The 19516-nt window shown below is 42.4% G+C and overlaps 3 protein-coding genes and 1 non-coding gene across 5 annotated transcripts; 2 read left to right on the top strand and 2 right to left on the bottom strand.

Annotated features, from left to right (window-relative positions):
- Positions 1-4824: 4824 nt before the first annotated feature.
- ankzf1 (ankyrin repeat and zinc finger peptidyl tRNA hydrolase 1) lies at positions 4825-14926 on the bottom strand. The gene is made up of 17 exons (XM_061286582.1): positions 14810-14926; positions 14136-14271; positions 13961-14055; positions 13694-13796; positions 13414-13625; positions 13165-13274; positions 12801-12954; positions 12491-12713; positions 12292-12390; positions 11963-12136; positions 11781-11888; positions 11363-11636; positions 11114-11225; positions 10871-11038; positions 10732-10802; positions 10513-10655; positions 4825-5293 (listed from the first exon to the last, which is right to left on the bottom strand). Exons 1-16 carry the CDS (start codon positions 14810-14812, stop codon positions 10529-10531), a joined length of 2169 nt encoding a protein of 722 aa, XP_061142566.1. The 5' UTR covers positions 14813-14926; the 3' UTR covers positions 4825-5293; positions 10513-10528.
- glb1l (galactosidase, beta 1-like) lies at positions 6148-10865 on the top strand. Of its 2 annotated transcripts, XM_061286585.1 has the most exons (17): positions 6148-6222; positions 6309-6390; positions 6552-6721; positions 6803-6953; positions 7188-7248; positions 7733-7827; positions 7909-8089; positions 8167-8225; positions 8300-8421; positions 8562-8602; positions 8684-8802; positions 8897-8971; positions 9284-9370; positions 9444-9557; positions 9640-9771; positions 9962-10180; positions 10248-10865. In XM_061286585.1, the coding sequence occupies exons 2-17, from the start codon at positions 6331-6333 to the stop codon at positions 10449-10451; spliced, it is 1890 nt and encodes a 629-aa protein (XP_061142569.1). In that variant the 5' UTR covers positions 6148-6222; positions 6309-6330; the 3' UTR covers positions 10452-10865. The 2 variants fall into 2 exon arrangements, with proteins under 2 accessions (XP_061142569.1, XP_061142568.1); XM_061286584.1 differs by having other exon boundaries at positions 6156-6390.
- Positions 14927-15300: 374 nt separating the features above from the next.
- Positions 15301-15373, top strand: trnak-uuu (transfer RNA lysine (anticodon UUU)). The gene has a single exon. It is a non-coding gene; the product is annotated as a tRNA-Lys (tRNA).
- Positions 15374-15408: 35 nt separating this feature from the next.
- On the bottom strand, positions 15409-19026 carry ehhadh (enoyl-CoA, hydratase/3-hydroxyacyl CoA dehydrogenase). Its single transcript, XM_061286583.1, has 7 exons — positions 18834-19026; positions 18503-18606; positions 18088-18257; positions 17772-17883; positions 17511-17615; positions 17004-17345; positions 15409-16861 (listed from the first exon to the last, which is right to left on the bottom strand). Exons 1-7 carry the CDS (start codon positions 18905-18907, stop codon positions 15627-15629), a joined length of 2142 nt encoding a protein of 713 aa, XP_061142567.1. The 5' UTR covers positions 18908-19026; the 3' UTR covers positions 15409-15626.
- Positions 19027-19516: the final 490 nt, after the last annotated feature.

The following is a 19516-nucleotide window of genomic DNA, read 5'->3' as shown; positions in this document are numbered from 1 at the left end:
CCTGTTGAGGATGGCGTGTATCTATTTCAGTCATCTATCGTGGTGACGTGAGTACTGTAAAAACCGCAATGATAACTCGCTCAGTGATGCGTTTACGAGAAGCCGCATTGAGCGTGTCTTTGAAGTCCCGCTCAGACAGCCACGTGGACGACGCCTTGGTGCGTGGTACTGTGTGTGAAAACTACTTCCTGCACCCCCCCCACCCCCCCTTGTTTCTCAGTCAAACTCAGATCTTCTCAAACGTGTGAGCAGCTTCGGCGCTCTCGTTACCACATCCTCTTGCTTAATTTGTTTTTCATTTCATCTCGCCACTTGCTGAGCATTAGCATTTAAAACATTCCCCCACCCACCATGACACTGCAGCTCCGCTTACCTTTTGGTAGCTTGAAAATGGCGAATATTAAACTTGCAACTTAATTTTATGACCTCCAAGACACAACTATTTGTATACTATCACTTAAAAAATCTTTCCCATGCTATATCCCCGATATAACTAAACTATATTTTTAGATGAGGGTTTGCTTCAGTATTCTAAATAAGGACCATGCTAACCAACATTTCTTTTTTTAGCTGCTTGCACCAAGATTATTTGATCCGAACCGAAACTGCAGGTGCGAATAGATCCGTCACCAACGGCAGTTTTCCTCATTTAAAGTGTGACATGACCGCAAAAACTGTGAAATATTAATACTTCATAGTACAACCGATTAAAAGTCGTACCACTTATCGCATTCACGGCGGAGGAAGTGCAAACAATCACAGAATGATTTAAAAAGATTAATTGTTCAAACCATAATTGGAAGACGATACAATTCTACATGATACTAAAATGGAATTTAGAATAACTGGAGGTGAACAAACAAATGGGGAAGGTTCTCGCGTGCAACGCCGACCTGAGCGACAGGTAAACCACGGACGGCGAGTGAGAGGCAGGTGCTTACTCACAGACAGTTGGCAGGAGAGGCGCCGTCGTGGGAATCCTCCCTCGCACGCATTCTCACTCACTGGCAGCTCTGAAGCGTCCCGCCAACAGAATGCAAGAGCTCACAGACATCAATTGGGACGACGGGATGCCATCAAATCGGCCCTGTGATTAAATGGATCCAATGTAAGCTGACACTGAATGTATGAGGATGGGTATTCCTGAAACAAGTTGTTAGTTGTTAAATTGTCATTACTCTAATTTTCATGTGTAGTAGTTTCAACCAATATCAGCATCAGCTAGGGGTAGAAGTTAAAATCAACTGTGAAGGGACTCAAACCCTCAAACTTCTGATCCAAAGTCAAACGCCTTATCCATTAGGCCACACGGTCACTGACTCTTGCACCTTGGCATGTTGGTCCTTGATATTAACGAAATGGATTGATCATTGAAAATCTCTATCATCCTGCTTTTTAGCGATGGCTTCATTTTATAGCGTACATCTTTGGCCATGATGCATATTGTGAGATGAAGTTTGTGTGAAATACAACGTCACCTTTATTAGCTGGATATGGAAGCATTCCCTGACAGTGCTTTAGGATCCGTATACTTCTCCACATAGACACATAGCAGGTTCAGCTCTGCTCTGGATGAGCGCTCTGATAATAAAGATTGTCTATTGCCAGGAGGCCGTGATGAAAGGTGTGTGAATTATTGCCTTAGTCGATCTGATATCAGAATTCCCGTTGATAAAGAGCGAAACCTAATAACTCTCAGGGTGATGCTTTCATAATTTAAAAGATAAATTCATGACATTCTGATTTAGTTTTTCATCCTGACAGCGCCGCAGATCATTTTGGGGGAAATAATATGCAGCTAATACAATCTGATTAAGAATGCCTCCCTTCACTCAGCCTTGCTCGGTATTGCAATTCATAACGCTAAATGTACTGCTTCCCATAGCATTTTTTTTTTACCTTGAGTTTTTAATGACGCATGGAAGAAAAGTAACCATCTGTGTGCAACATACTTAGGATGCATGTGGTGGCATTGGGAATGGTTAGCCCTTCGCTGCTAATGAGTCCCATTGTGTTAGATTGACTGAACTTAATTTCTGCAAGGAGATTTGAACAACAGGCGGGGGAAATATTAATGAAGTAGAAAGACACTTTAGCGTCACCAGTCCGTCACTTTGCTTACTGACTTTGTTTGTCGTTATTCAGGGTGGGCATTGTGTGCTCAGTAATTGTGATTCAGTAGAGAGACATAAAAATGTTTTGTTTGTTTCTAGTGTAGCCTACGAATGGCTTGTCCACCTCTGCTAAGCTAAAGTCAAATTGTGAGCATGTGTTCAGCTTTTTTGGGGGGGACTTTTTGTTTCTCACATTGATCCCAAAAGAATGGAGAGGAATTATAGTGAGGCTACAAAAGAATACACCCGTCTCAATTGTTTTTAAATAACAAAATATGATTGGAGCCAATCACCCATCAGTGAGTTGAGTAAATCAAAATCAGATCAGAAGATCCAATCTATTTAAAAAGCTTGTTTATTTACTGTAGTCTTTTTCCCACTACTCCTGACATCTCAACTTAAGCGGAAAAGTTGCTCATGTGTTCTGCCGGTAAACATAAATGTGTTGGTATTTTACATTGCAATGAATTTGTTAGTGTCATCGCTTGGGGGACCAGAGTAATTCTGCATCAGTAGTCCTTTCACCATTTTATTGCCATGACCCCCCTCCCTTGCTCTCATCTGGCTTTCTGCACCATCCCTCCAGCCGCAGCCGCCATCATACATCAGCCGACAACAGCCACGCTTTCTCCCTCCCACCCCCTTGACGACGACATATTATTACTCACACACGTTATCCATCCACTCAGATCCCTCCCACTCGCGTACTTTTTCATTACTCTTTATCACCCCGCCATCTCTATTTCGCCACACCCTGTCCTGCATTTGAATTATACCTATTTATTCATTTTTTTCTTTGATGCAAACTTGCATGCAACACGTCAACCCACACATCCCAACGCGGTTTTAGTCCACAGTCTTTTGATTACAAAAATGCCTGCTCTTTGTTGTGAACGTGCACTAGTCATACGTAGGCTCTCTCTAATGACTGTCATGGCTGTCTTGGTTTGGTCATGCGACATTTGGAAGCTGGACCCTTACATACCGTGACGCTATTTTCAGTCGACAGTACAAGGCAAAATGGCCGCCCCCTGAAATAAATAAAAGCGGGTCGATTTTTCTGCTTAATTCATTTTACACAAATATTATTCGGTATACCATGTTTAGGACAGAGTAGATAGAAAATATAATTGTTAAGAACAATTTTTACTTTACTTTTACTTTAAAGGGGATGTAATATGGAAAACTGCTTTTTTTAATGGCTTGTCTAAACATATTTTGGTCTGTCCAGGCAGGCACCAAGTATGAAACAAAATGACCACGTAAACCTTGGTATCTTACAAGTAGCCCGATAAACAAGATTTAATTATTACGAGCTGTCCTTTAGTTGCTTTTTTTACTTGTTCTTATTGCGCCTCACCATAAGATCATGGTAACCAAAGTCCTAAAAGCCATTGGCCCAGCATTTTACTGGGCTGAATCCTGTCAACATGATAGCCAACTGAAAATGCATTTGTGTCCCTTGATATAGCCTAAGCTGAGGCATGATATTTTAGGGTTAGGTCATAAACAAATCCAGATGATATATTCATCTATCACATTTGCCATCCCCCTTCTTGCTCCCTCCACCCATCCATTAACCCCCCCCCCCTCCCCACACACACACACTTGTGTTGCATATGAGCCAGTGGCAATGCAATGATCAAGTTAAACAGGTCGTATGTATGCATGGAGGCCCACTAAACTATACTGCTGTGCATAGCTACCCTTTGCCTGCACTGACTGTTATTTTCACCACATTATCATGTGGCACGATGAGTGAGTGAGTGCCAGGGATTCATGGCCAAGTGTGTGTTTTTTATGTGTGTGTGGATGTTTTATTGCCGTTGCAGGAACCTTGAGGGCTTTGATCAAAATTTTATGTGTAACAGCGATGTGCACTCAAATCATATCTTGCACATTGAGTGCAGGTGCACGTCACTAAATTGGAATATTGTAGGAAACCTTTTTTGTTTTGGTAGTTCACTTCAAAAAGTAAAACTATTATATAGACTCACTACTCAGTCACACGGCCTTAACTTAATTATTGAATTTATATAATATTTGAAGTTTACGTTTTGACGACCAGAATGAACTTCTCCGTGATATTCTAATATCAGAACTGGGCAATTTATTAGACGGAATTGAAGAATAGGTTATCAAAGCTTTGAGACACGTTTTATGCAATGAACACTTCATGGCAGCCAAGCGTAAGAAATGGAACTTAAAGATTTACTGCTAATTTGAGTTTAAATTAGTGCCACCTATGGATTGAGCAAAAGTTGAGTGCTGATGGACCAGGTTAAAATTGAGTAACTAAAATATGTGCCAACTGCAACAGCCAGGTATTTTTTGTGGCTTCTTCTCAATGCACCTACATACTTTTTGAAACATCACACCGGCACACCAAATCCAAAATAATTGTGTGTTTAGAAATGATATTGGCAATTTCTTGTTATGATGACTTGTCAACAGGTGGACACAGATGGAGGGTTGCTTCTCTCTGATGGCTTGTGACGGATTCAATGATTGGAGTGAGGTTGGGTCTCGTGTACTTTTTATTTGGATGTCGACTCTGGCGTCCAGTAAGAAAGCCACTATCAGTGGAATAAAATGTTTGAGGGTGTAACATCTAAAATTCTTGTATAGATAAGAAGAGAGGACTCGTGCTGGATGCCTTAGTGCATCACGAGATGCCAAAAACATCAGAAAAACAAACATGGCAAAAAGGTTTGAATGTGAAAAAGTGTATAATTCAGTACTACACAGTCACGGTCTTTGCACATTTTCATCACTTATCTTCACACATATAGACTGTAATGTAGGCCTATTTAGAATTTTTAATTTTACATAACAGTCTTCCAGCATTTTTTTAAACATTTTAAAGAGTTAGAAGTTAGCAGGATAGCGTGTGTTCAAAATAAGTTACTCATTACCCATGTCAAGTGGCTCAGTTCCAGACAATTACATGGGAGACATGCTCTTGAGAAGCACCATGAGAAAAACATGAAGGCCACGGGCTTAACAAGTCATCCTGATTAAAAAAAAAAAAAGGAAAAAGATGAATGCACCTTGCTGCCAAGCTTGAGAGCTGGGAATCGTGGAAAAACATCCACACCCAGCCACAGATCTTCTAATGACAGCGCTGCATCCGTTTACCAAGTCCAATCATTGGTAGTAAAATGTATGATGACACGCAGCTGTAATAAAGGTGAAAGACAGGCACATAGAAATTGAATTATTAATCAATTCTGGGCGCTTTTCTCAGAAACAAATTGAGGGGATTCCAATAAAAGGTAGTAAACTAGAACGTTGGACGTTTTTTTAACATCTTGACAGATCGATACTTCACTACTTTCTATATTACTTGTGTGTGAATTCCCCTCCGTGTGTATTCTCATGACCCATCTCCCCCCCACACACACACACACAATACTGCATTCACGGTATCACAATGAACCATCAGAAAGACTATGCGTCATCACAAAGCCAGCTTACTTATTGATAACCAGCTGAAATGATCCAGTCATTCAAAAGATGTCACCACCCTCATTGATTGCCAATGACAGCTAAAAAGTATGGCATCGTTCTCATTGATCGCCAATGACAGCGCGTAAGAAATGATGTCGTCTATATTGATTAACTATACTTGGGAGTATGTGGCAAATGTATGTTGTGGATCCATCATCTGAACGTAGAACAGTGAACCCGTGTTTATTGCCAAATATGTCAAACTCTATTGAGCATAGAATCAGCTACTCTGGAGCGCCATCTTGTGCCCATGGAGGATATAATTTATATAATATTTTTTGGTCTTTTAAATTCCAACTAGATTAAAACAAACCCGTATATCCAACTGCTGGGATATGGGGAAACTGTTATCTCAAGAAATGCGTGTAATTTAAATCTGATTATTATAAATGTACATCTTTACACTATTCCAAGAAGCACAAGAATGAGACAGCTTCTCTAATGGTTCAAATGTGCCACATCCAATATGGCGACGACATTGACATACAAGTAAAAGCCGAATGAGTTAACTACTATGAGTCCAAAGACGCACACCGTCTACGTACACAGTAGGTCACATGATGGCGCATCGTCCAGCTCGGTAACAGCAAACTAGAAGGTTCACACTTGTTGAGTTTAAGTGCTCGAAACACACACAATAATGTTTAACACAATAGAAATAGACATGTTTTGGCTTCTTTAGAGGGAAACGCGAAAGGCAACCAAAATGTACGCAAGTGTCTTGTTTTTCATCACATTGAGCTGTATGTGTTCTCCTGCCAAAGGGGTAAGCGAAAATATGAAACGTGTAAACTGTTCTTTGAAATACTTCACATATCAATTAAGTCAATAATATTAAGAAATTTGTCCTACCTCCAATCAATTGATAAAAATCAATGAATCGTCCATTCCTAAGTCTAACTTTGAGAACATGTTTTTGTCTTGCAGTTGTCATCTAAGAGATCCTTCACAATAGACTATAAAAAAAATTGCTTCCTAAAAGATGGGCAGCCCTTTCAGTATGTTTCAGGCAGCATCCACTACTCCCGAATCCCACGTTTCTACTGGAAGGATCGGCTGCTCAAGATGTACATGGCGGGCCTCGATGCCATCCAAATGTAAGCCTGGAGAACTATTAACAACTTCTATGTCAATAATGTAGGACTATCTGATGGTATATTTTTTGGCCCTGCACGCAGATATGTTCCTTGGAACTTCCACGAAACAGTGGAAGGGATCCACAACTTCACAGGGGATCGGGATTTGGAGCACTTCTTGGATTTGGCCAATCAGACAGGCCTTTTGGTGATCTTGCGCCCAGGCCCATACATCTGTGCTGAATGGGAGATGGTGAGGAATGATAAAATCATGTAATAAAGACATATAATTAAGTTTTTAAGTCCAGAGGAGTCTCTTTCCTCTAACACAGTCCATCTGTGGGCAACCTCTGGTTCGATAGAAAATTTGAAACATCCCACCGGATAGATTGATAAGTCAATCGGTCACCGTTGCAAAGTTTTAAGCCAACGGCAAAATGTCCTCGCTGTACGACAGTGAAGTAACCAGACTTTTTCTCTCTTATAGGGTGGGTTACCAGCATGGTTACTCCAAAGAAACAACATAAGACTACGCTCAGCTGATACAGGTACAACATACGAAATTAGGAGGAATTAGAGGCCAAACGATTAATCGACTACTAATTATTAAATTTGTGATTTTTGACAATCAATTAATCGTTTTGATACCTTTTTTAAATGTAAAATTGTCAAGATTCTCAGAATTTCAACTTGTCAACAATAAATATTCTACTATCTGTTGTCCTCCATGAAAGCTGACTATTTTTTCAATGAATAAAAACAAAAACAAAATTTGTCATTTATTTTTTAACAGGTTACAGATCAAATGATTAATTGACTCATAATTCATGTATTCTGCACTATCAATCTCAAATAATGCCCCGTGTTTCAATAAAGGGACAGAAATTAACTTTTTTTTAAATCCGATTCATCGATTAATCAACAAAATAGTCAATAGATTAATCGATTATTAAAATAATAGTTAGTTGCAGCCCTACAGGAAATCCTTTTTTGGGCTTGATATCTTTAAATTACTGTACTTTTTTTCTCCAGATTATTTACAGGCGGTCACTAACTGGTTTGCTGTTCTCCTCCCCAAAATGACACCCTGGTTGTATGCTAATGGCGGGAACATCATTAGTGTCCAGGTAAAGGAATAACTGCATTGTTTCTCAAGTGAAACCTCCAAATCTCTTCTCCCGGTTGCTTCCGCTGTCTGTCACCGCTAGGTTGAGAACGAGTACGGAAGCTACTACGCTTGTGACTACAACTACATGCGTCACCTGCGGACCCTGCTGCGAGTTTTTCTGGGCCAAGACACCGTCCTGTTCACCACCGATGGCAACACGGATAAGGAAATGACATGCGGGACTCTGGAGGGATTATACGCCACTGTGGACTTTGGCACAGGTTTGGCATTTGCTGGGAATGGTCTTTAAGAACAGTGTATTTGATCGGAAGTCATAGTTGTGTTTGCTTTTGCGTAGGTGACAACATAACAGAAGCCTTCAACAGGCAAAGGCGGTTTGAACCGCAAGGTCCTTTGGTGAGTTGTAACACAAAGTTATCCTTGCGGTATTTATTGGCACAAATGAAATGTGTTCTTGTGAAATGTTGCAGGTCAACTCAGAGTATTATACTGGCTGGTTGGACCACTGGGGTGATGAACATGCCATGGTTGATACTCAGAAGGTCAGCAGAGGGTTAGCAGAGATGCTAAGCATGGGCGCTAACGTCAACATGTATGTATACATGTATACATACAAACGTTAAGTACTTTTTTTCTTTTTTCTCCAGAGTAGAAGCTGGCTGACCTCTATTTTGATTTTAAAATCGATTTAGTTTAGCTTTAGTTTACTCCACCACCTCCCTCCTCCCCCAGGTACATGTTTGAAGGAGGGACCAACTTTGGCTACTGGAATGGTGGGGTTTAAAGTCACTGCCTATATTTGCAGTATTTAATATCTTCTTTGTGACTCAACTCTTGTCACGATTTATGCTAAGGCGCTGACCATGACACCAGATTCCGTCCCGTGGTGACGAGTTACGATTATGACGCCCCGCTATCAGAGGCAGGGGACCCCACAGAGAAACTGATGGCCATCCGAGACGTCATTAAAACGGCATGATGGCTTGACACACCACCTACACAATGTTAATGGAACGCCTACACTTGCACACGTAGTGAAAAACAGCATCGTGTCATTTTCTCTGCAGTTTAAGAGCATTCCCCTCGGACCGATGCCACCCGCTACTCCCAAATTTGCCTACGGCTTTGTGATGCTCAGAAAGGTAAGTTTTTACTGCAAGTTGTATTACGTATCATTTCCAGGAAGCCATTTTTTATATCAAGGTGCATCTCAATGCATAAAATTGTAGAAAAGTTCATTGACAGTATTTTAGTGATTCAGTTGAAAGCTTGAAACTCAGACTTAAAAAAATATATATATATATTTATAGCTCACAGTTATCCTTTTTTAATGCAAATTTGTAATGCATAAGCTTACTAATAAGTTGTTTGCAGTTTTTTTAATTGATTTTTTTTTTTGCCGGCAATCCCATTTTCGGTACTTTGTCTTTTATGCAAACATGTTTCCCCCGCAGGTGGGCAACATCAGCAGTCTATTGGACACACTTTCTGTGGAGCCTGTTTTATCAAAGTACCCTTTGACTTTTGAGGAGCTCAAACAGGTAACGTCCCTTTCAAAACAGAAATCTCCTGGCTGCTGGTTTGCCTCAAATGTAACGCGTCATTTGTGTTCAGTACTACGGCTACATGCTGTATCGGACCAGTCTTCCCCGGGACCTTGCAGAGCCCACACCGCTCATCTCTCCCATGAATGGTGTTCGTGACCGCGCGTACGTGTCCGTCAATGGGGTAAGCTCTCGCAACCAACTTGTGTGTTACATCAATAACATAGAGTTTGAATGTTATTATTTGGGTGAAATTATGTGAACAGGTTTTCCAGGGTCTCTTGGAGAGAGACACCGTACTGGTGATAAACGTGACTGGACAGCAGGGGGACATCATGGACATTCTTGTGGAGAATATGGGAAGAGTTAATTTTGGCAGCCATATCAATGACAACAAGGCAAGGCAACAATCCATTGTTTGTCAGTGAACATGAGGGCCCGTCACTGCAATGTATTTTGCAGGTATTGCGTCTAGTTACAGGTCATGTGGAAACCCACAAACGGCAAGAAGCAGAGCACAGAAGGGGCCATGAAGAAAAGACTCATAAGAGTACCAATGATTTTAAGGCTAAATTACATCAATTCCAGGGTCTCATCAGCAACCTAATCTTGGGCCAAGATGTACTCACTGACTGGAAGATGTACCCTTTGGACATTGATGGCGCCATTGCTGCTGGATGGCCTCACACGGTTAGCCTTCACAATGGAACAAACGGACCTTCCACTGGACCGAGCGTCTACATGGGAACACTGCAGCCGAGTGGTCGAGCATGGGACACTTTTCTCAAGTTAAATGACTGGACAAAGGTAGGTTAGCGCAGTTAAATAACGCTTTACAATTTAATTAAGTGTGCCTATCTTGATCCACTGTTAGGGTCAGGTTTGGATCAACGGTGTCAATCTGGGGCGGTATTGGCCAACCAGAGGACCGCAGCAAACACTTTATGTTCCCGGACCCTTGCTCAGCGCTACCTTGCCCAACAACATCACCGTGCTGGAGCTGGAGGAGGCACCAGTACATACAAGGGTGCTCTTCATGGACCGACCTCTCCTCAAAGCCAAAGCTGCTAAGTCATGACCATCAAGTTTGAAACAATAACATGTTGTTTCCATCTTAAAATATTTTATTACTGCAGTACCTTCATTTTAGAGTCTTTAGCTCTTTCCTACTGGAGCGTTAGCTTTGCGATGCGCTTGCACACATCGAGGGGTGCAGAAGGAGAAATCCAGGTATTGGAACGGGATCTTGCCCAGCAGAGACTCACCACACTGAAAGCATCTCCTGGTGAAAAGGACAAAATTGACATTTGCTGGACATTTTGTGACACTTTTCGAATGTGGCCACACAAGAGTCTTACTTGATGTTGGAGAGGCTGACTCCAGTTGCCGCTACTTGTTCTGCTAACCTCCTTTCAGCTGCCAAAGCTCTCTGGTGTTCAAAACAACTGTTTAATACAGGCTGTATTAAATAAACATTTGCACAAGAACAGAAGTCACCTTTTCCCGATCTGATAAGGACGCAAATTTCTTCTTTTCCTCCTCTTCCATTTCCTGTTTCCTCTTCTCCTCCTTTAGTGTCTTTTCACGTTGTTTTTTCAGCGCCTTTTGAGCCTTTTTCTTCTCAGTCTTCATCGATTCGATCTCTGCCGTTAAAGGCCCAGGTACCTTTGGGGAGAGCAGATGCTAAAAGTCGATTTCATTTGCGTGCACGTGTCAAAGTCGACGTGCTAAGCTTCCTACCCGAGCCTTGTTGTAGTCGTACTTGTCGGGATGTTCGCCCATGTACTTCCGAAACACGTTCCTGGTGTCCTTGTCGGGGCTGACGTTATACGGGGTCTGCCCTTTCTTATCACTGGGAGAAAAGCTTATGTTACATCATTTCAAAATTGAGAAATACTCCCCTCAAACTTCTATAGTACATGGAGCACCAAGTTTTCACAGGTATTTAAAGAAAAAATAAATAAAAAATCAAAGAAATTCTATTCCTACCTGCATGCCGGGTCAGCTCCAGCATCCAGCAGCAGCCTGACGGCAGCCTTCTGTGCAGCCACTGATGCAACGTGCAGCAAAGTGAAGCCCGAAGAGTCAATGTGCTTATTAAGAAGAGTCACAGGAATGCTGGTATCTGCGGGCTCGTCAACCGACGTTTCCCGAGGCTCTTCGGAAAGACGGAGGAGACGGCCCAAGGCATCTACATCTCCGACCTTGCAGGCTGTGAAGAGCGCGTCCCTCAGACTGTAGTCCCATGAGTCCTCCGGTGCTTCTGTGGGAGGACAACACAGGCTCGTATAGTGGAACCACTCAACTAAATCATTCCTCCCATAGAAGGATCGCAAAAGAATCCTCCAAAAAAATCTATTGGCGCTTACTGAAATGAGATTTCCCTCAATGTCGAGTGTTAATTTACCTTCAGCTCGTTTCTTCCTCCTACTCTTGTTCTTCGGTTGTGTTTGCTGAGGGGTGTCAGCTTCCACATTTATGTCGTCTGCTTCGGTGTTACTAAGTTCTCCCGCATCTGATAAAGAATTATTATGATGATCATTACAATTAATTAATAGCAAACGCTTGACTTTCCATAAGGAGACGCACCCTCCTCATGTTTGTCTTCCTCCTCCTCCTCCTTCTTTCTCCTCCTTCTCCTCCTATTGTGTCTGGAGGGTTGGATGTCAAACTCCTTGAGATCCTGTGTTCCAATGGTCAACTCCACCATCTCAAGCTGGATGTCACCTCCTTCCTCTTCATCTGAGCTGCTCTGGATATCTTCTACGGTTGTACCAATAACAAATTGATAGTCGTAGTGGTATAACACATTTCATGACCCTTCTTATGGAGATGACATCGATCGATGTCTAATCAATAAACTTTATACTATGGCAGTGTAAAATTGCACAGAGTTGGTTTCTGATACTGAAACTGACCTTCCTCTTGTTCTGTTCTCGGTGGCGCTGCAGGTTGGACAGTTTTCTTCCATGCCTTCTTTGATACACTGCTGAATGTGGACAGGTCAGTGTCCTTCCCTGGAGCAAGAGGTTGCATCAACATTTGATCATACAACATCTGTGTGACAAACCACTTCGACACATACATATTATACAAGTTAGCAATCATTCAATTTACCGTAAATATCCACTGTGGAAAGCACACTGTGAACCCGATGTACTTCCCGAAAGGTTGCCCTGCGCGTGGGGAAGGGAATGCTGCAAATTCTGCCGTCCTTCTTTTCGAGCGGACTTGTCCGGCCGCCAAAGAAGATTGTCTTAATGTAGCTTGGAGCTCGTATAAAAATGGCTGATGCTTCCTTCAAGTGATCTCCCCAGTTCATCAAAAGATCCTGGATATCCTGTAAAAATGTACATTAAGCAAGTTAGGACCTCTAGGTATCGTGAAAAAAAAAAAACGTCACGTGCAAAGGTAGCGCGGTGGTTGCCTTGACTAGCGCCGCCTCGTTGTAGCGTCTTAGCGCGGCTCCTGCAGACTTTGGTGTGTGACTGCGGTTTTGAGAATCCTTGAGTCCTTGAGCGGTGCCCCTCTTAGCCCGCACGGTGTATCGATGGAAGGTCTTGTGCTGAAGGACTTCTTTCCTTAGTAAGTGAAACCATAATGGTAGGAAACATTGGACAGTGTGAGAAATATAGTCTGTTGGCCTAATTTTTTTTTTTTTTTTTAAAACATTTGACAAAACAACAGCTCCACTACAAGTTTGATGGGCTCAATTTTCCTCAATTCCTTGAAGTCAGAATTATTCACCAGCCAACTCCACACAAGTGAAAAAGTAAAAAGGACGAGCATACCCTTGGAATACTGCGCCAGCAAAATGGCCGCCACCTGTCATGAGGATTATCCACATTGTCCTCTTAGTGATGGATTTTAAGCAGGACTCCAAATCTTGCTCCTCATTTGACTGATAAATAAAAATATAATTAAAACCAGCTTCAAAAATAAAAAAGTCACTCAACAATCTTTCTCTGGTACTACTTATAAATTTAGTATAGCTCTCAGAGAAATGTAGGCTTAGAAAGGGTTCTAGTGTTAAACCTTACCTTTCCGTGAAGAATGCAGCGGTAGACTGACAAGTAATGTCCCGCTGAATCCTGAAAGAGCACTTTGCTGGAGAACCTTCTTGTCATTAAGCTCGAATCATCCGAGTTGTCGTTATCCCCACCAGCGGCGCTCCAGTCCGTTTCGCCCTCACCCTTATCGGATTCTTCGTCGTTCGAGTCAGACTCTGAACCTGAGATACTTGACATATCTCCTGTTCGGTGAAATGGACATGTGTATAAGTGACATAATGTCCAACTGTGTCAAACATTTTTTCCTTACCAATTCCTGTCTTCCTCTCAAACTCCTCTGTAGTAACTGGCGGCTTTCCTGACATTTTTAGTCTCAAGTTGAATCGATGCCAGTCGAGCTTGTAGTGTTCCATCTGAAAATTTGACACGTTTGCTATGTCAACTCATGTCAAAATTCTTGGTCCATAAACACAGCAAAACAAATTCAATATGTTCCTTGACTCAATTTATTGTCTTAAAAATATAGTTTGTAAAATTGGTCACTCATAAACTGTGGTTCTACGGTAAAAGTGATTACCTGTTCTTCACGGTTAATAAAGGAGCATCTGCAGGCAGAGCAGGCCAGCTTATCCGAGATCTCTCTGACATCCTCCGACGCTTTATCTTCTAACTCTGAAAGCAATGAAATCCAACAGTGACAACGGTTCATTATTAACATAACACATATATCATGAAAATACAACACTTTATACTTTCTAAGGCTGGCTCTCTGTTAGCACTTTGTTTTAGGATGGGGTTAACTTCTCTGAGTCCTGTTAAGGCCTCATCTTTGGAAGACAAGTCAAATATGGAGCAGTGGTTTGGATTAGCTGGGTTCATGTCAAACACCTGGAACGACATTCAAAGCAGATGTTAGGTAAGGTAAGTTAAATCACAAAAGAACATGGTGAAAAGATGAAACTATTTTTGATTAAAGAAGAAGCAGCCGTGAAAAATTACGTTTTCAGGACTGGGTTTAATGTTCCTGAGTCGCATAGTAACAAAATGCTGTTTCAATTGGTTCTGGAATAGACTAAATAAACCTGTAACTAGCGACCTGACAGATCTGAAAGTCTTGTATGGTAACTAGAAGGTCTTGAGTAAGTCCAAGAACAATTAGAGCTTAGATTAACACTAATATTTTAGAATCTTTGACTTAGGGAAAGAAAGTGTTGAGAAAGGATAAAAGAAAGATTGTGTAATGTGCGTCCGTGCTGTTTTGAGACGTTTTAGTTAGTGGCTAGTCATTGATTAGGATGGATTCACCCAATGCTAAATACATAAATATGTACCAGGCTAACGTTCGACATTAAAAACAATTACAACACACGGATGAATTTATAGTCAACAAAGATTACAAATCATATTTAAAAACCAATCGACTTACCATGTATTGGCACGAAAATTATGTTGACGTAAGTTAACACACCAAGAGCTACTTCCCCGTTTGCATTAAATGGTGTTGTGTAAAGCACGTACTACAACAGTGCCTCTACTGGTCACCATGTGTATGGTTCGGTCGTTTAATCAATCGTTTTTTTTAAATGTACTATTACAAAATAATGATGGATAAAATGTGGAATGAAGACAAAATATGTACTCGTAGCTTTTTGCTTAGTATTTATAGTAGGTGTGGTGTAGAATTCACATAAAGCTTTTGTCACAACCCTCGAAGGAATCACTGCCTTAACCCAAAAGTGCCAACAGATGTCACTGTCTGCTGAAAACGAATCCTTAGAGTTATAATAATGGTCTTTTTCGGTACAAAAGAGCTTCAGATCCTTCAAAGACCATTATTCTACCTTTGAAAAACTAGGATACGCTAAAAGCACTTCACTTATTGCAATTATAACAATACATTTACTAAGTTCGGAAAGAGCCCGGATAGCTCAGTCGGTAGAGCATCAGACTTTTAATCTGAGGGTCCAGGGTTCAAGTCCCTGTTCGGGCGGTCTTTTTTTTGTGTGTGTGAAATTAAGAATCCAGTCTGAATCACGACCACTTTACAAAAGTTTGTAATCAATCCACCAAGAATTCATCAAGCATTTGAGCAAATCATCCTGTTCTATGATACAATATGGTTACTCAAATACTTTGGAAAATTGCGCTCAATTTGTGATACATATTTGGAATGTGATTATCATCTATGAAATCAGCCATCATTAGATAAATGCCATTTTGAGGTGGATTCAAATTATGCAGATTTAAAGATGGCTGTGAGTTTTCTTGATAACATCTCTCCACTTGTGGACAGGCGGGCTGCCGGCGGCCACCAGCCGACGGAGCAGCCTGCAGGGCTGCAGCTGAGGCACATCGGGGTGGACCCCCTGGTAGTACTCCAGCCTCTCCACGACCTTGGTCAGGCCCACCATACTGGCGTAGAACATGGGACCGCCACGGTGCTTGGGCCAGCCGTAGCCAAGCACGTAGATAACGTCTACGTCTTCGGGTCCGGCTGCTATTCCTTCCTCTAGGATGCGAAAGCCCTCGTTGATGAGGGTGTACAGACAGCGTTCCAGCACCTCCTGGGGATCTATGCGGCGCGCAGCCATGCCATTCTGGGCTCGATATCCTTCCAGGAAGCTGTGCAGCCACGGGTCAGGCCTGGCTTCACGACTGTTGTCGTACCGGTACCATCCGCGACCTGTTTTCTGTCCAAACCGCCCTTGCTCATAAAGAAGATCTGCGAGGGGGCTGTACCTACGCCCTTGTCGGACTCGAACTGTAGTGCCAGGCTGCACCAGACCTTCTCCCTTCCTAACCTTCCAGCCGACATCAATCCCGGAGAGGTCAGACATTCTAAAGAGCCCCATGGCAAAACCAAACTCCTCCAGGGCTCCATCGACCAACTCGGGCGTGGCTCCCTCTTCCAACAAGAACAAGCCTTGTTCTAGGTAGGGCTTCAACATGCGGTTGCCCACAAATCCGCGACAGTTACCGACAGCCACGCTCACTTTTCCCATTTGTTTGCCCACGTTCATAATGGTGGCCACAGCTTCAGGAGAGGAGCGTGACCCATACACCACCTCCAGCAGCTTCATGACGTGCGCCGGGGCAAAGAAATGCATCCCGACCACCAGCTCTGGGTGGCGACTCCGCGAGGCTAGAAGGTCGATGTCCAATGAGGACGTGTTGCTGCACAAAAACGCTTCTGGTTTACAAATGGATGACAGCTGCTGGAAGATTTGCTCCTTCAGGGCTACGTCTTCAAACACAGCCTCGATGACCAGGTCCACATTGGCTACTGCCTGGAGGTTTTGACTGTAGGTGATCAGGTCAAGTACTGGGGCCACCCCTCGTCTTTTGGCCCCCCTCTCTAGCATCCCTGATATGGCCTGCTTTGCCTCCTTCAGTGTCTTCTCATGGGTTTCCACGGCAACGACAGACAACCCCGCCTGAGCAAGGGAGACTGCTATACCTCTCCCCATTGTGCCAAGCCCTAAAAAGACCAAAGATGTGAAATACAGGACGATTTTACTTTTATTGTACAGTTGGTTTTGTCAAAATTAATTGAATTTCTATTTCAAGATAGTCACATACGTACCTTAAAATGGCATTGTGTGCAATATTAATTGCCTTACCTATGACCCCTGTTTTCCGGATGGTTCTTGGCTTGTTGCTGTCCCAGCGTGTGCCACTGGGCATGCTCCATCTGGCCACAACTCTCTGAGCAAAAAAACTGTACTGCAGAGCTCGAGCCTGGCCAGAGGTGAAGAGCGTGGCCATCAGCTCCTTTTCCCGCTGCATGCCCAGGGCGTAGGGCAGGGTGGCGGCCGCTTGCAGCGCTTGGACACAAGCCACCGGCGCTATGGCTCCACGGGCACTCCGGCGGACCTTCTGCATCGCTGCCTCAAAGAGGGCACCGACGTCAGGAGGGCAAAGACATGGCTGCTTGCTGACACGGCGGGTGTCCAGAGGCTGGTCTGAAGGGGGGGGGGGGGGGGGGGTGGGGGCTGATTCAGACAATCACTTCCAAAAAGTCCACCATTACTTTTCTATTTTAGCCACACGATCATTACCGTGGGCCAAACGTGGCATTTTAAAACTATTCAAATTTGGCAGTATTGTAGTTTGCTTTTTTGTTTCACCTGCAACACTCTTGGCAAACTTGACAGCTGCATCCACAGCGCTGTGATCAGTAAGTTGATCGACTATTGAAAGTTTCAGTGCATCAGCAGCGGTGATGTGACGACCTGTGAGACAAATATGACAGTCAGTGAGTCTGCGTGTTGAAAATATTAGATTAGAAACCATGCTCAGGGCTGACCTCCGTTGGTCATTTAAGAACACTACACAGACTACAAATATTTTTATCCAAAAATGTGCAAAAGCATGTTTCCCATTATTACCAGTGGTAATGAGATCCAAAGCTGCCGGTAGTCCAGTGAGCCTCGGCAAACGTTGGGTTCCACCTGCAGCAGGTAGCAGACCAAGAGTCACCTCTGGAAGCCCCAATTTAGCCTGAAATTGAGACCAGAGATGAAGATGATTGGTGAGCATCAATAATGCGTCATAGTCTTTTGTTGCTATCAAAGTGGCTCAAACTACTGGAGTCAAATTCCTGGTATGTTTTTTACATACTTGGGGGTTGCAATATGATACCACAGTATCTCAGAGTTGCTTGGGACATTGTTTAATATACTAAGATCTGAATTTTGAACCAACCTTGGAATGAGCTATTCGATAGTGACAGCCAAGCGCCAACTCCAGGCCTCCACCTAGAGCGACCCCCTCTATGGCCGCCACCACTGGCTTGTTCGCTGCCTCTATGGCGTGGATCATTGGCACCAGTGGAGGCCCAGTCATGGCAGTCCCAAATTCTTTAATATCTGCTCCTGTTAATAAAGGCACAAAGTGTTGGGTATATGCAATATTGAATGCTGCTATGAACATTCTGCAATGTAAGCTTCTCAATTTGTATAAATAATAATAAATAAAATGTTTATAGTAAATAATAATGTTTTTTCCAAAAATCCCAAAAATGAAAATTGTATTTCCTTTAAAATTAGGGGAAGGCGGTGGCTAAATATCTGAGATTATACGTATGTATGTGTATATTTGTGTCTTACATTGTATTTACCACCACAAAACACTCCATTCTGTCCACATATGACAACAGATTTCACCTCAGGATCACTGAGCGCTCTCTTCACATTGTCCACGATCCCTTGACGTACTGCCGCGCTGTAAAATACAAACATTTATTTGTTACGGGACCGTCAAAAATGTGCAGTCCTAATTCATACATATATGTATATATATTATGTACACATAATATGTATATATATAATTATAATACATAATAAGTCGTGTGAGTGAACCCGATAAACGCACAGTGCCGTAAAAGCTTGTGCAAATCTAAAAACGTGGCAAAAAAGAATACATCTCCAAAGAAAATCTGCACAATTTACCTTAGTGCATTTACAGGAGGATTTTGAAGCGTAATCAAGCCAACAGTTCCCGAAACGCGAGAATAATGAGCCATTTAGCCACACTAGCGATTGCTCCTTTATTATTGCGTGCAGTGAACTTTGAAACTTGAATGTTTTTGCTGACAGAACTACTTCAACTTTAGCACACTTTCTTCGCCTTGTGGCCATGACAGCGTCCACAGCTGTTTCCATCGTTCGTAGCACAAGTCGGAGCGCCCCCATGTGGCTTGGAGGAAAATATACGAATAAGTGTATTTATTTGTGCATTTATTTATTAACTATTTAAAAATGTTGTACAAACGAGTAGTGTAAATTTTACACCGAAAACTCTGATCATAAATGCATACTTTTTGACTCAAATATGACGGGTTTTGACGACCATCCCACGTGTGTTTTTTGGGGGGAGAGTGACGTCATTATTTGGGCGCCCACGTTTGTTTTCGCACTTGTTTACACTCAAATATTAATACAAATTTGACATTTTTTTAACAACTTTGGGTGAACGCTGGTGATGAAAGTGACGTCAGGAAATGGGCGGTTCACACTTTTCTTATGGTTCCCTTTTTTTTTTTTTTTTAAACTATGCTATGCTTTCACTCGATCTTTATAGTTACCGTACAACGCCATTGACAGTCTGCAAAAATTATTCATCGCCATAATAA

This window comes from Syngnathus typhle, linkage group LG9, assembly GCF_033458585.1.
Source record: "Syngnathus typhle isolate RoL2023-S1 ecotype Sweden linkage group LG9, RoL_Styp_1.0, whole genome shotgun sequence".
Taxonomy (NCBI): Eukaryota; Metazoa; Chordata; class Actinopteri; order Syngnathiformes; family Syngnathidae; genus Syngnathus; species Syngnathus typhle.
Note: the sequence above shows the minus strand (reverse complement) of the source record. Positions and strands in the feature narration are given on the sequence as shown.

Bases quoted from the DNA above. Each gene is read 5' to 3' on its own strand.
- ankzf1 (XM_061286582.1), bottom strand. The intron at 13,797-13,960 runs GTAATCACTTTT...TCAAATTTTCAG, and splicing joins TTATTAACCGTGAAGAACAG to ATGGAACACTACAAGCTCGA. The intron at 10,656-10,731 runs GTAAGACTCTTG...CCTTTTCACCAG, and splicing joins GTCAGCCTCTCCAACATCAA to GAGATGCTTTCAGTGTGGTG.
- glb1l (XM_061286585.1), top strand. From the start codon at position 6,331: ATGTACGCAAGTGTCTTGTTTTTCATCACATTGAGCTGTATGTGTTCT. The intron at 7,249-7,732 runs GTACAACATACG...TTTTTTCTCCAG, and splicing joins ACTACGCTCAGCTGATACAG to ATTATTTACAGGCGGTCACT. The intron at 8,090-8,166 runs GTTTGGCATTTG...GCTTTTGCGTAG, and splicing joins CACTGTGGACTTTGGCACAG to GTGACAACATAACAGAAGCC.
- ehhadh (XM_061286583.1), bottom strand. From the start codon at position 18,907: ATGGCTCATTATTCTCGCGTTTCGGGAACTGTTGGCTTGATTACGCTT. The intron at 17,346-17,510 runs GTGAAACAAAAA...CCCCCCCTTCAG, and splicing joins GTTTGCCAAGAGTGTTGCAG to ACCAGCCTCTGGACACCCGC. The intron at 16,862-17,003 runs GTAAGGCAATTA...TGGTCTTTTTAG, and splicing joins CCGGAAAACAGGGGTCATAG to GGCTTGGCACAATGGGGAGA.